Source organism: Quercus lobata, chromosome 5 (assembly GCF_001633185.2).
Source record: "Quercus lobata isolate SW786 chromosome 5, ValleyOak3.0 Primary Assembly, whole genome shotgun sequence".
Taxonomy (NCBI): domain Eukaryota; kingdom Viridiplantae; phylum Streptophyta; class Magnoliopsida; order Fagales; family Fagaceae; genus Quercus; species Quercus lobata.
The window spans coordinates 22621758-22637569 of NC_044908.1; the positions used below are offsets into that span (position 1 = coordinate 22621758).

General features: G+C 34.3%; 3 protein-coding genes across 3 annotated transcripts; 1 reads left to right on the plus strand and 2 right to left on the minus strand.

The window, feature by feature from the left end:
• Positions 1-1946: 1946 nt before the first annotated feature.
• LOC115990177 lies at positions 1947-2786 on the minus strand. Its single transcript, XM_031114030.1, has one exon. It carries the CDS (start codon positions 2784-2786, stop codon positions 1947-1949), a length of 840 nt encoding a protein of 279 aa, XP_030969890.1.
• Positions 2787-6516: 3730 nt separating this feature from the next.
• Positions 6517-9809, minus strand: LOC115991723 (serine/threonine-protein kinase Aurora-3-like). The gene is made up of 6 exons (XM_031115591.1): positions 9514-9809; positions 9167-9409; positions 8410-8505; positions 7312-7526; positions 7131-7203; positions 6517-7022 (listed from the first exon to the last, which is right to left on the minus strand). The coding sequence occupies exons 1-6, from the start codon at positions 9640-9642 to the stop codon at positions 6921-6923; spliced, it is 858 nt and encodes a 285-aa protein (XP_030971451.1). The 5' UTR covers positions 9643-9809; the 3' UTR covers positions 6517-6920.
• Positions 9810-13963: 4154 nt separating this feature from the next.
• Positions 13964-15493, plus strand: LOC115991722 (pyridoxal 5'-phosphate synthase-like subunit PDX1.2). Its single transcript, XM_031115590.1, has 2 exons — positions 13964-14100; positions 14291-15493. The coding sequence occupies exon 2, from the start codon at positions 14315-14317 to the stop codon at positions 15227-15229; it is 915 nt and encodes a 304-aa protein (XP_030971450.1). The 5' UTR covers positions 13964-14100; positions 14291-14314; the 3' UTR covers positions 15230-15493.
• Positions 15494-15812: the final 319 nt, after the last annotated feature.

Sequence of the window (15812 nt, forward strand, 5' to 3'; positions counted from 1 at the left end):
AATGTCCATCAATCTCCACCTGAAGTTGAAATGGGACAATCTACACCCCCCATTGCAAAAAAATCAACTACTAAAAAAAGTCAACGGGGAAACAACTTCACAGTAGATGACAACATTAAGCTAGTATCGGTGTGGCTCAATGTTAGCTTAAATGCCATGACATCGATGGACCAAAAACACACAACATTTTGAGATAGAATTTGGTCCATCTTCCACAATGACAAGAAATTTAACCGCTCCAAGGATTCTTTATGTAGTCGGTGGTCAACAATTCAAAGGGAGACCAACAAGTTTTGTGGATACTTGGCTCAAATTGAGAACCGAAATGAAAGTGGTAAAACTGAGCATGACAAGATATTTCGACTCAACATCTAATATGTATTGTATATCAATGCACTTTTAGTTTTATGATTCTCATTATTTTAAATTTTTTTACTTTTGTAGATTGAAGATGCAAAAACTATGTATAAAGAAAATAGCAAAAATGCATTTTAATTGGAACATTGTTGGAGAATTTTGAGGAATGAAGCTAAGTGGTTGATTCAAAGAGATAATTTGAAGGTCTGCACTAGACAGCCAACCACACAATCTTGTCATACTTTTGCAAGCTCAATAAATCTAGATGAAGATAATGATGAGATGAACTCCGGCGAAACCTTGGAGAGACCTATAGGCAAGAAGGCTGAGAAGGAGAAATTAAAGAAAAGAAAGAATTGTGATGACGTGGTCTCAATACTTTCCTTCCAATTGAACGAAATCAAGGAAGAAAAGAGGAGAATGCATGAGGAGAAAAAGGAAAGTATGCGCATTGCATTAGAAGAACGAAGAGAGTTCATGCACATTGCATCCGAAGAAGGAAGAGAGTTGATTCGTATCAAGGAAGATAAGAATAAACTAGAAAAGAGGAAAGCGGAAGATGAAATTATGATGAAAGATACAAGAACCATGGATCCTGAGCAAAAAGAATACATTTGCCTACGTCGTTTAGAAATCTTGGAGAGGTTAAGGTCTAAATTTCCATCATCATCATAATTTGAATATTATTATTGACAATATCTAATTAAATAATTTTTTGTATAGTGCAAAGATACTATCACATAGTTGACATAGATGATTTGATGTTAGACATCTCTTTTGTAGTATCACTTGTGCAAGGAACATGATTATTCAATCTCTAATCATGTTAGATATATTTTTGTAATCTTCACTTGTGTAAGGAAATAGATGCAATGTTGTAAATTTTGTATTGTGCACGGACAATAGTACTTGATTAATCAATTTAATTTGTGATTATATTCTTGTCATTCTGTTTTGGGTGAAGCAATGTCTCTGTTTTGCGAGTGTAAGCAAAGAGCTATCTGAGATTCTATCTGTTTTGGATAAGTGGTTTATTTTCTTGATAAGTGGGTGAAACAATGTCTCTGTTTTGGATAAGTGGTTTATTTTCTTGATATCTTTTTTACTCTTTTTTTTCCCCTCTCATTGTCAGCATATATATAGCACGTTTTATGTTGTACAGAGATTCTATCTAGAACTTTATTTTGTACTTTCTTGTCTCTTTTGTTTCTCCATGGTATTAGAGCCACGTTATTGTGGCCTCCAGTTGTCTCCATTTATAATCCACAAACTTCCAATCTTTCTTGGCATTATAGGAAAGCAAATACACACATCACAAGCCTTTTGAAGCTGTGACGCATTCCTTCATTTCACTAATTCAAATAAATAATCTCATAGAACATCAAAGGAATGCAATTTGCAAATTTTATTCTAATATTAAACTTAGTAAATTTCAAAGTCCAATGAAGGTTCACATTAAATAAAAGTAGTAATACTTAGAAAATTAGAATTCCAAATTCCTACGACTGGCCTTGTAGTTGCCATAGATGCTCAACGAGATCCGTTTGAAGTTAAGAATGAATTCCTCTATCTCTAATGGAATTATGGCGTTAAATGAACTGCATAAGGTTATAAGTGGGATTATATGACACCGGTTCGGGTCCACTATTATCGATTTGATCATAATCAAAGTCATTTGCTCCAAGGTAAGTATGTCGCTCATCTTCAATGATCATATTATACAATATTATACATGCCATCATAATGTCCTTAAGCGTTTCAAGGTGGAAAAAACATGCAGGCCCACGCACAATTGCAAATTGCGCTTGAAGTACTCCAAATGCACATTCGACATCCTTTCTTGCCGCCTCTTGTGCGGAAGCAAAATGTTGTCTTTTACGGTCTTGTGGTGCTGGAATTGTTTTGACAAATGTTGCCCATGATGGATATATACCATCTGCAAGATAGTACCCTATCGAATAGTCATTACCATTTATCGAGTAATTAACCGGAGGAGCACGCCCTTCAGCAAGCTCAGAAAATACAGAAGACCACTCTAGGACATTGATGTCATTGTGAGACCCTGATAACCCAAAAAATGCATGCCATATCCAAAGTTCATATGATGACACAATTTTCAAAATTATCATTGGATCACGGGTATGACCAATATATTGACATTTCCACTTACTTGGACAATTCTTCCATTTCCAATGCATGCAGTCGATGCTCCCCAGCATTCCTGGAAATCCACGGTGTTGGCCAACCGCTAACAACCTTGCAATGTCATTGTCATTTGGTGACCTCAAGTACTCTTTAGAAAAGATTGAAACTACCGTTTTGACAAAATTTTTAAAGCTTTTTATTGCAGTGGTGACTCCAATCCTCAAGTATTCATCCATGAAATCAGCCGACACTCCATAAGCAAGCATTCTAATTGCGACGGTCATCTTCTGAAGGGAAGACAACCCGAGTGTGTTAGCCGCATTTCTTTTTTGAACAAAATATGGTTCAGTAGCTTCAACTCTTGAATGAATACGTAGAAAAAGAGAACGACTCATTCGAAACCTCCTTCGAAATACATTAGGAGGATACACTGGTGTTTCAGCAAAATAATCATGGAAAAGCCTGTCATGACCTTGCAAAGGATTACGCTAGATAAACCTACGAGGTTGAACAGAATGACGACGTGATGTTGATGCTCCTTCATTGTTTAATTCTTCTATGGCAATAGCTAGAGTAAGTTCCACCTCATCATCATCAGAAGATGAGTCAAATGGAGGCTCATCATTTGGAAAAATAAAATCAATGTCATAATGGGAATCCATTAAGAGAGAGAACAAAAACCGAATGGAAGAGATAATTTTGTAGAAGTGTATGGAAATTAGAGAGAAAATGGTCATATTTATAGAGCAAGAATGTGACTTGAGTTTGAATTTCAAAATTTTGACATTTAGGTTTGAATTTATCATTGGGTTTAAAGTATAAAAAATATGACCTTTAGGTTTGAATTTACCATTGGGTTTAAAGTTAAAAAATATGACATTTAGGTTTGAATTTACCAATGGGTTTAAATTTCAAAAATTTGACCATTAAGTTTGAATTTACCATTGGGTTTAAAGTTTAAAAAAATGACATTTAGGTTTGAATTTACTATTTGAATTTCAAAATTATGACTGGTGGATATAAATTTAAAAATTATGACCGTTGGGTCAAAAAAAAAAAAAAAATTCGGCGGCGTTCGTCGGAGTCACTATTTCGGTGGCGTTCGCCGAAGCCACTATTTCGGCGGTTTGGCCATTTGACCTCCACCACAAGCGGCTCCATTGGCCGAGCCACTGGTGTTGGTTGTTTACTTAAAATATAAGTTTAAATTAAAAAAGTATGACCATTATGGAAAATAATAAAAAATTGATAAAGAATGAATATTTTATTGAAATTTCTTGTAAAATAGATAAACTGATGTGGGTGTTTTGTAAAAGTGATGGTGTAAAATAGAAAAAGTAGGTTTTTTGTGTAAAATAGACGGAATCTTTTCCACCAGTTGATGTAATTGCTCTAAGTATAATCAATTTGAGATTGATGATATATCATAATTTGATTGGTTAGGACTACATTTTATGGTAGGGTTGCACACACATAATTAACTAAATAGTTAAACATTAATTATTTAATGAGTAATTTGTGCAATTATCTTTTAATTAGAGTAAATTTGGAATCAATTAAGTCTGAAATGGGAGTGATTGGAGCCATTTAATGTTAATTGGGAGCTAATTTGGGACCTATTAATGTTAATTGTGTTGAAACCATTTTCTAACAAATGACCTCTGCTCACCATTTCATCGATATCTCTCATGATATTTTGAATCTGTGAATGAGGTTAATTTTCTCAGAAACTAGACATCCGAGGCTTCAATTTGAGCACAAGAATGAGACAATTCCGATCATAATTGAGTCAGATATGATTTTTCGAAATTAACTCTACAGGCTGTTATAGCAGCTACGGGAAAACCAAACTTTGCTTGTTCCTCATTTTCATTAATCTCCACATTTAATGCACTAGATTTCCCCAAAGGCTAAAATGAGGTCTAGGTTCATGATTTTTTATCAACTCTCATTAAATGACCTTCCATTCATATTTCTTCCACCACTACTATATAAATCTCTCATCTCCTTCATTCCAAAACAAAAACCCCCCTCTCTTCCCCTCTCTTCCCCTCTCTTGAGTTCTAATGAAGTTGAGTAGTCTTGTCATATCTTGGTCTTCCTAAAACTCAAGGTATTGAGTGAGACTCATTCTTACTCTCCTAACTTTTCTTTTCCTCCACCCTTAGGACCTCTACCAAGAGTCTCCTCCACTATATGAATCTTGCATGAAGGTATAATCCATTTCTTTAATTTGTTTTTTGTGTTGCTATGATGAGAATTTAATATTAAAGTATGATAATTCCCTTGAATATGTTTGAATGTTCTTAATTGTTTTTATATTTTCTTCACATGTTCTTGGTTGTTTATCATATGTTCATGCATATCACTAGATTTAATTTTAAATCCACATCAAAAATATGAAAAACATGTTTATTTAATAATTCTTTCAAATCCTTGAATTTAGGTTATCACCATCCACACACATTCACTAGAATTTATTTTTTAATCCAAATGAAATGCTTAATAAATTAAATTAAGGTTTATCACATGCACACACTTTAAATTCAACATGCAAATTAATTGATAACATATTGGATGATGTGATATGAATGTTGGTCATCATAGTCTAGAAGACCGGTTTCACCGGGTAAGGTGGGTGCCTAACAACTTCCCATCTTGTAACATAACCTCCAAGCTTAGATCAAGGGTTAGTAGATCAAATGCTTATCCATGTAATTTTTGATTTTTAGATTGTAACTAGAAAACAAAGCCATGTACTTTATCTTAAATTGTATCTAGGACCAAAGTCATGTAATTTTTCTATGATCAATGTAAATTCAATTTCAAATTAATAAAATGATGAATTTTTCAATTATAGTTTTCTTATTTTTCCAATAATTAAATAAGTGGCGACTCCATTGTAAAACTCTTAATCTAAAGGGAAAAATATAACTAGTCAAACCTCCACTTTGAGAGGCAATAACACGATTCCACCCATTCACGTGAATTTGACCCAACATTCCTATAAAAATAGACCGGGGGCACGGTCTCTCACAATTAATCATCCTCCATCAGACATTCCACAAGCACCATTGAATATGCAATAAGAAAATAAATAGAAAACAAACACTCTAATTTATAAAGTAAAAAATCTTGTTTGTCCCTAAAGTTTGTATGAATTTCTTTTTTTGTCCCTAAACTTTAAAAAGTTGAATTTTCATTTCTAAACTTTCTAAAGAGCTTTTTTGAATAGTTTAGGGCCGAATTTTTTTTTTTCAATGATTTAGGAATGAAATAAGATCTTTCTTAATTTCTTTAAGGACAAAAGTGTAACCCTTTCAATAACTTAGGAACAAGTAAATGGACTTTTTCAAGGAATGAAAACAATTTTCTAGCCATTAATTTATAAACCAATAGATCCCCCAAAGCATACAAAACCCATATAAGAATCATTCATTAATCACACGCATCAATAGAGATTTCCTTAAAAACAACCCATCGTTTTTTTTAAATGCATTTTATGCATAGAAAGCTATGAAATTAATTCTCAATAGAGATGCAAAACACGGCTTTATTACTCAGTTTAGTCCTAGAATGTGTTCCACATAAACCCTAAGAAAACTGATATCACAACAGTATAGGTCATTTTGTTCCTGTTCCAAAATTATTGAACCTATCTCTAGGATGCCTAGAGATCCTCTTCAAACATTTTTGGGAATCTTTGAAGAACTGTAGAAACATCAATTTGGATTTTATTATTATTTTATTTTGGATATATTCAGAACTAAAACTTGCCCAAAATCGTATAGTTCAAGCTTGTATATGGAAGGAAAGGCAGCACATCTACTTAAGATAGTCAATAGGCAGAGTCATATCATGCAATGATTGGCTTCTTGAATAATATGCTAAATAGGTGCTAGTATAGTTGATAAAAAACAGTGGTTGCAATTATATTCCACCTCCCACCTGAGCAATAATCAAAAGTTTGCAGTTCATAGGACATTGCAACTAGGCTGTAGACCACAAAAACCATTGAAAAGCTGAACCATTACAAATATTAAAATAAACCGGCATGGGCAATTTGTCATTACACTTGGAATGATAGATTAATTAGACCCAATAACAATATAGATTAATTAAATGCAACAACGTATGTAGCCGATCCTGTGATCTAATCTCTAGATATAAATCCATAGTTGCAAACCTACCATGAGCAATAGAAAGAACATCGAATTATCATATATAAACGGTATAATGCATGAACCTCAATGCTTGGGTTTGCAAATCAACGCTTCTCACTTCTCAGAGCAGTGTAAAATATGAAGGGATAATGGAGGGTGCATTGAGAGAGAGAAAGGGGGGACACCATTAGATGCAGAATTCAACAATGTTGATTCCTCAAAACCATGGCAGAATCACCTCTGTAGTTTAAAATGCTACTTATTACAGATACCTGTAGGATCTGCATTCTTGATTATCCAAGGATGCTCTGTTATCTTCTGAAGAGAGAGCCTTTTTGAGGAGTCCTTGACCAGAAGCTGCACATATTTTCAGATTACAGTTTCAAGAATGCAATTATACCTATCAAATGATAGCACTACTTTACACCCAGATATAAATATGAAAACAGCCATGACCAAACATACCCGAAGAATGAGATCTTTGGCTTCTGTAGAAACACAATGGGTGGAAGGGAAGCTCAGGTCAACCTTCATTATCCTAGTACATCCAAATACAACTTATCAAACTAAAAATAACACAACTTATGGTATAATTTTCTTCCAAAGTAATCACACTAAAATTCTAAAACTATTATCTCTACCCTACCTCCTAAATGTATCACTTTGACTCTCAGCCTCAAATGGAGGGACACCATAAAGGAACTCATAGCAAAGGATACCCAAAGTCCAATTATCAACTGCGTAGTCGTGAGCCTTGTTCTCCACCATTTCTGGCGCTAAATAATCCAAAGTTCCACACATTGTGAGTCTCTTGCTTCTTGACTGTACAGACCATCCAAAGTCCGCAATTTTCAGTCGACCCTACATATATAGTTATAACTAAGTTAATCAAAAAATCAGTAATTTCTTTTGCACTTCCTCAGTAATAATATTTAATATCAGTCCAAGTTAAGGGACAATATCATTGAATTTTATCAACTAATCATTGGCAAATATCTATTAAATATATGTAACAATAGAAGAAGAAAAAGTGGAATATGTCTCTGTTTGGAGATTCGTAAAAATAAATTTTTTAGTGGATGTTAATCAATAACAAACAGAATGCATCATGAAGTTGAGCACTACCACCTGAGGATTCTAAAGAAACTTTTGTTCAAATACAAAAAAGAAACCAACAAGAAAAAAGGAAAGAAAGAGGGATAGAGAGACATTGTACTGTTCATAAGCTCAAGTGTTCAACCTCAGTTGCAATTTCTGCTATGGATTGTGCCAAAAAATAAGTAAAAACATTGTAGGTGTACTCATATCGATAGAAGTATTAAGCTGAGAGGAGTCAAAAACATAGTTTTGTTCAATTGTGCCTGACCTCAATTGCAAATTGCAATTTCTGCTTTAACACTGTACAAAACAAAGTTACATCCAAATAGTCCCTTGATAGCTCTACTTACTGTGTAAATAAGTACCATATCGGTATACCATAGATATTCCCAAGTATAATTGAAGTTCAAAAAGATATAGTCATGGCTTTATTAAAAGAAAAGCAGCATCACAAAATTTGGGTGATTTTTTTGAACCAAAAACCCAGAATATTTTGGCATGCAATAACATACAGATAAAAATCCGAAATTGACTTCTTAGAATTTTGGCTAAAGTTGTCAAGTATTAAGCCAGCAAAATGAATAACAGGTTCCTAAGTAAAATTAAAAGGACAAAAAGAAAAGTCATAAGGATTGTTTAAGCATACCTCATGATCAAGCAACAGATTTTCTGGCTTGATGTCCCTATGAATCACATGCTTCTCATGACAATACGCCAATGCTTGTGCGAGACTCATAATGTACTAAAATTCACAAGAGGGATACACCATAGATAAGGATCTCTCCGAAATATGGGTACGGTGTACTAAATCTCACAAGCAATAAAGAATTAAACAAAAGAAAAGAAAAACCTGTATAACTAAACACAGCACTATAAAGCAATACATAGCAATCATGCCTAAAAAGTATACCACATATAGTTGAACTGAAGCAAACCTCAATGACCCAGAAAATTATTCATACTCCATTAACAATACTCACTACTCACTCATAAACAGTAGGTCCCACTATGAATTTAATTAACAAGACTCATGAAGAAGCAATACTCCTAGAATATTAAATAATTACTCCAATAACCCCATCCCCAACATATGGGTTTTTTTTTTTTTTTTTTTTTTTTTTTTTTGTTGTTGATAAATTCAATAGTTATAATGGGGAATGAGGGATTTGAAGTTTTGAATTCTGAATTTATCCATTGGAAACATGAGGAGATGCCAGTTGAGTTACAAGGCTCTTGCCTCTTGGCACACATGGGTCCTTTTGAAAAATAAGCAAATTTTGAAAGTTCCCATTATTGGGTCCTCAAAAAAAAAAAAATAATAATAATAATATCCAAATTTTTTTTTCAAATTTCTTCTATTCTTTCCTGAATTTTCTCAGTAACCAAATAGAGAGAGGAAATACCGTGGCAGCTTTGTTCTCGGAGAGAAAGCCGCGTTTTCTGAGCTCTCCATAGAGCTCGCCGCCATGAGCATATTCGAGAATCAAGAAAATGCGTTCGGAATCGTGGAACCAACCATAGAGTCGAAGTATATTTGGGTGGCGAAGACTGGTTTGAATCTCCATCTCCCTTTTCAACTGGTGTTGAATTTTGTACTTCTCTATTTGCTCCTTGAATATCACCTTCAACGCCACTATGTATTTGCTCTGAACAAAAATTCCAAAAAAAAAAAAAAAAAGTGAGTCAAATTGGGAAATGCTCTCTCTCATTGCTTTAGAAATCGAAAAGGAAGTGTGAAATGTAAGTTCACTTTGGCTTCTCTGGCGAGATAGACTCGACCGAACTTTCCTTTGCCGAGTGGTTTGCCGATCTCGAAGTCTTGCAAGGACCATTGCTTCTTATTCGGCGCTTCGATTTGGGTTTGGGTTTGGGATTTCATTGGTTTTTTACGTTTGGTTTGTTGGGATTTTGGGGGAAAAAGGGTTTGCACTTTGCAGAGTGTGAGAGAGAGCGCCAGTTTAAAAAGTTCCTTCCCCGGTTTTGAAAAACTGTATATTTTATTTAAATTGAGAGAGAGAATCGGGTGCAAACGGATACAATTGAATCCGATGATGCGTACGATTGTACAAAAATGAAAAAACCAAGGAGAAGGTTTAGAGGGAAAAATTTGCAGAAAAACATATTTTTGGAAAAATATTAGCAAAAAAACATGTGGAGGAGGAAATTAATTAGTTAGTTAGACTGTTTTTTTTTTTTGGAAAAAAAAGATGGAACTCGAGTTTTAGCTTTTAAAAAAAAAAAAAAAATGGAACACGAGTTTTTGAAACTCGAGTTCCAAGTTTTTTTACACGAAACTCGAGTTTTGTATAAATGGAACTCGAGTTTCTTAGACTCAGGGACTCGAGTTCCACCTTTTTTTTATTTTTTGGTCTATGTCAGACTTCATTTAAAGAGAGAATGGGTTGGAACTCGAGTTTGTTAAACTTGATTTTCAAAAACAATCCAACTAACTAAAATATTTCATCTGCATGCTATGTATCAAAATTTTTTCTAAAAATCTACTATTTGGCAAATTTTGCCAGGTTTAGAGCATTTGCATTAGTCTTTATAAAATTTGTTGTTTATTTTAGCATAAGAATTCAACTTTTTTTTTTTACACAATTACTTTTTCAAAACACTCAAATCAGATTATCTATTATATACTCTATTTTATTTAAATAATCATTTTATTCATCATTATTATTTCACTCTCTCTAAAGATAACTCTCACTTCTCTAGACCACACTCATCCTGTCACCTCTCTCTCCTCGCAAACCTCCTTCTCAACCGTCGTTGTTGCTCTTTGTCGTCGTCGTTGTTGCTACTTCATCTTCTTCTTCTTCTTCTCGTATCCCAAACCAAAACCACATCATCATCATCTTCTTCTTATCCTTCTTCTATAAATTACCCCGCAGAATAACACAAATCAAAACTACGATTAAACCAAACACAAGTTTACAAGAAAGACAGTAGCATCTCAAACTTGACACTACCTCACCGCCTCCAACATCACACCATTGCTAAGCAAGCCCCAGTTACAGCAACCCATTACTGGCACCTCTGATTCCTTCCCACTTGATGTCGTATTGCCATGGTCCTCATTTGATTTAATCTAGGTTTTGATTTCATCTAGGTATTGCTTGGTTCTATAATGGGTTATTGTTAATTTTAGTTTTGGGGTTTTTGTATTTGGGTGATACTTCCTTGACCAATGGTTGAGGCTAGGCCAAGTGGTGGTTTAGTTGTTCGGTTGGCTATAGGTTACAACTTTATTTAATAAAATAAATATTACTACATATTTTTGAAAATCTAACCGTTCAATTGTATATTCTTTATGCTTTTACTACACTTGTCAAATTTTGTGTCAATTGAATGTTATTTACTATATGATCTAAAAGCTTACATTTTACGTATAATTTTATAATACAAAAATTTGTAATTTAAACAATTTATTAATGACATAACTATTGATCTTTAATTTTCTAGAAATTTTACAAGCATGGAGGATATAAGAAAAAGATGTAATCCAATGGTGGATTTGTCAAAATTAATTTCAATAAAAAGATATTGAGTAAGGTTGTAGTTTAAGACTATAACTAATTTTGTAGCTAAATTTTGTCATAATAAGAATATACATGATAGATTCTCAAAATTCATATCTAATACAAATATATAGAAGGAATTCAAAAGGTTTATCCCCAAATTAGTTTGGAGAGAAATCCTTTCCTTCAAATAGTTTAGTTAAACTCTTGTCTTTATAACAACATTTTTTTTTGGGACAAATGACGATATTCAAACTTCTTTAAGTATCAGACTATTTTCTTGGGTATGTATAGTCTCTATCCTACACAAAATAGGTTATTACAAGGACTAATCCCTTTAGGATGACCCCAAAATATTGGCAAGAGGTTTTGAACTCAAATCTTATGGATATCATGACCTTTTAATTCAAAACACTTGGTACTAAGTGCTAAAAAAATGTTTCAAAATGTTAGTGATGACAGAATAATAAAGAAGTAGTTCAAAATTACACCATTTAAGTTTGAATTAATTGTCATTTGGTCTTTAGATATTTATTTTTGTGATTTTCATCCCTAAAGTTCACATTCACTGCCAACCTTTATCGTTTCGTCCATAGATATTCATTAACCATTCAAATAAACATTTTTAACACTAAAATCTATTAAAAATTTATTAAATTAAAAATAAAATATAAAATTAAAAAACATTAATACAAAATCACCCATAGTCAAACCTACTCCCCATTGCACGATCTCTTCCTTTCCCCCTCCTCTTTTATTTATCAACAAATTCATTTCAGATGAGATTTCCGTTGAAATTGGGGATCTCAACTTTAATAGTTTTTTCCCACTTTGAGTCATGCCTTTCTATAGGTTGGTTGTATTGATGTAGACTATTAACTTATTGAGCTTTACTCCTATGGTCACTCCTACAACTAGGGGTAGCCATTCACTAGACCATGATAGTCAACATTTCAATCTATCTTTAATGGTCCGTTTGGATTGAGGGGGAAGAAGGGGGAGTAGAGTTGAGTTAACTGAAAAATAGGCTATTTTTCAGCCAATTCTACTCCATTCTCTTTCACTCTCTCTTCCTCCCTCTCAATCCAAATAGGCCCTAAACTTATCCAATTTCATTGACTTGGTGATTTCAAGCATCGTCATGCTACATGTGACGAGGTATTTATGTTCCATCTTTTAAACAAACACGTTTCTTTATGCACTCAAGTATAGTTTGTGAGATCAATTAGGTATGAGAACATGCATGAGATAGGAAAAGGTAACAAGGAAGGATAAGGACCGGAAAAAAGGATTTTTTTGAAGTTGGAAAGTTGAAGTACTAGATTATGCAAATTAGAATTTCCAATCTATTGGAAAAGTAGAAGTGAGAAGAATGAGGCGGTTTGACTGGGATTTTGTGAAGGAACTAAAATATTTTGATGGTGGACTTACTAGGGAAATGTTGAAATTTAGTTGTTGGGGTTGAATGCTTCAAGCTTGAAATTTTTTTTGCGTAACCTAAAATTGAATAGGAAGAAGTTTTTGTAGCGGCTAAAACTTTGATGAAATGATTTCCCTTCAACTTTAGAAGAAGGATCAAATCATATGCTTTAATACTAAATGATGCATGAAAATTAATACGTGCCTTTAATAGAGAGTTCACAACTCAATCTAAACTTAAATATGAATTTTTGAAATTTACATACAATATCTCCTTTTGCAGTACAAATAAATATATGGATATTTATAACTTAGGAGTTAGTTATTGGTGATATGATTATTCATAACTAACTCACATTGATCATAGGTTTGAATACAATTGTAACATATTAATCACTTGCAAAATTTAATAAAATACATGGCTTTAGCTTCTAATAACTTTCTAAAATCTAATATGTACATGTGCCAACAATTAATTTTCCCTCAAATTTTCAAATGCTACAACAACATGATACGCGTGGATTTAACCATAGAGTAATGCCACATGCACTCAAAATTTGACAACTTTTTTTTACACCTGCTGAGTTGATAAACTTTCACTAGTTTTCATCTAAAACTTATCACCATTAACATCGTTTTTTAACCTACTATTAACAATCTGTCACATCAATAAGTGTCAAATTTTTCGTGTCTCTAGACTTTTTCTTTAGCTATAATAAGCTAATAATGATACAACATGTGAAATTCATTCACTTTCCTGCCCTTGTGCCATGTCACTGATGTTGTCATCGTCTATGTTATGGCCCTTATGGGTTATATCCTACATTTTTTTTTAAATAAAATTAAAAATTTAAAACATCAAGTATCTACATTAAAATTAGCTATTCAAAATTTATTTTTGTCAAATCCCCTTTTTTATTGTAATTATAAAAAATAAAGGGTCAATGAAGAAGATAAGATCATCCAAACTACTATAGTATTAAGCAAGACAATGGTTTGTTTTTTTTTTTTTTTTTTTTTTTTAATAAATTTAGCAAGATGATAGTTAGGGCTTGTTTGGTAGGCTATTTCTAATATTGTTTAATTTTTGTAAAAATATATATAAGTGAGACAATGTTTAAAAATATGTATGGTGGTGTTTAAACAATAATTTTTGTTGATCAAAATTTACTGTTTAAAACGGTTAGCATACAGTGCCTTAAACTTTAAAGATATGTTACCAAGGGTCAAAATCTGAAATATTGGATCACAACTCACAAGAGTCACAAGTCACAAACAAGATTATTCTATACACGTAATAGCTGAAATACACGTTACCTGTAAAAACAAGAACCCTTCAACCTCGAAAGTCTGAATGTAGGAATAAGAAATAGAATCGAAGTTTCTACACTTCGGTGGTAAGTCACCGACTCAGCCTGGAAACTCCACCGAAACTTCTCGAACTCACCACCACCATCCAACCAAACCCCTTCACTTTCTTTCCCATCTTATTATACATCCACCCTCCCAGTCTCTCTTCTCCAACCCCAAAAGCCAACCAATACTCATTTCCTCTTCTCTTCTAATCTTCCTATTTTTTTGGTTCAGGCAATTTCACAAATACTTGGTGCGATGGCTGAAGACGGTGCCGTCACGCTCTACAATAGCATCGCCATCACAGACGCCAAGACAAGCCCATTTTCCCTCAAGGCTGGGCTGACCCAAATACTACGCGGCGGAGCCATTGTCGATGTCACAAACGCCGAACATGCCAAGATCGCCGAACAGGCTGGTGCATGTTGTCTCATTGTCTCGGACCCATCTCAACAAGGCATTACTCGCATGCCAGACCCGTCTCTCATCAAGGAAATCAAGCGCGTCGTTTCGATCCCCATAATGGTCAGAGCCCGTGTCGGCCATTTCGTCGAGGCCCAGATTCTCGAAGCCGTTGGGGTCGATTACATCGACGAGAGCGAAGCTATTGCTCTTGCAGACGAGGACAATTTCATCAACAAGCACAACTTCCGTTGCCCATTTGTTTGTGGGAGTGAGAACCTCGGTGAAGCGTTGAGCAGAGTGAGAGAAGGTGCGGCTATGATAAGGATTCAAGGGGATTTATCTGGGTCTGGAAATGTAGCGAAAACCGTCAAGAATGTGAGGGCTGTAATGGGTCAGATAAGGATCTTGAATAACATGGATGAAGACGAAGTTTTCGCCTTTTCGAAGACCATAAGGGCACCCTATGATCTCGTGGCTCAAACCAAGCAAATGGGCAGGCTGCCAGTGGTTCAATTTGCCGCCGGAGGGATCGTGACTCCGGCCGACGCGGCGCTGATGATGCAATTAGGCTGCGATGGCGTGATCTTGGATTCTGAGATTTTCAATTGCTCGGATCCGTATAAGCGTGTTCGGGGCATAATTCAAGCTGTCAGGCATTACAATGATCCACATGTGTTGGTGGAGACTAGCTCTGGGTTGGAGGATAGCAATGCTAATCTGAATCTCAGTGAGGACAGGATCGAACACTTTGCACATGAAAGTGCTTAGTGGGTGCAAGAATCATTGTAATGTATCTCTTGTCTGTTTCTGAGCGCAGCATGTGGGGTTGTGTTTTTGTGTTGTAGGATAATATGTTGTTGAGCATATGAGTCTCTTTGGTTTTGGTACTAATATGATGTAGAGGGTACTAGCCACTAGGTCTGTCTTGTTGTTTTGCTCATCACTGTAACCATGAATCTGATGTGAATGCTATATGCTGCATATGATTCCGTGGAAATATAGAAATGAAATAATATAGTTGGTTATTCAACTTGTCAAAATCTTGAGGACTGGTAATATGTCTGTGAACAAGATAAAACCAATAGCCAATCCTGCAAGAAAAGCCAAGTTACCAAAAAGAATCAATGGTTACTAAATTCAATATGAGCACAGAGACGTTAAATTGGTGAATGATTTTTCACTTTTTCTGTAACCTCTCCCCCACCCCCCAGTAAACTTCGTGTTTCTTTAATTTAGATGTTGACGTCTATGAAGAGATACATGAATTGTGCAATGATTATTACATATGGTCCATAATTTGATTATTACATATGGTCCATAATTGATCGTTACTACAGCCTCACCCCCACCC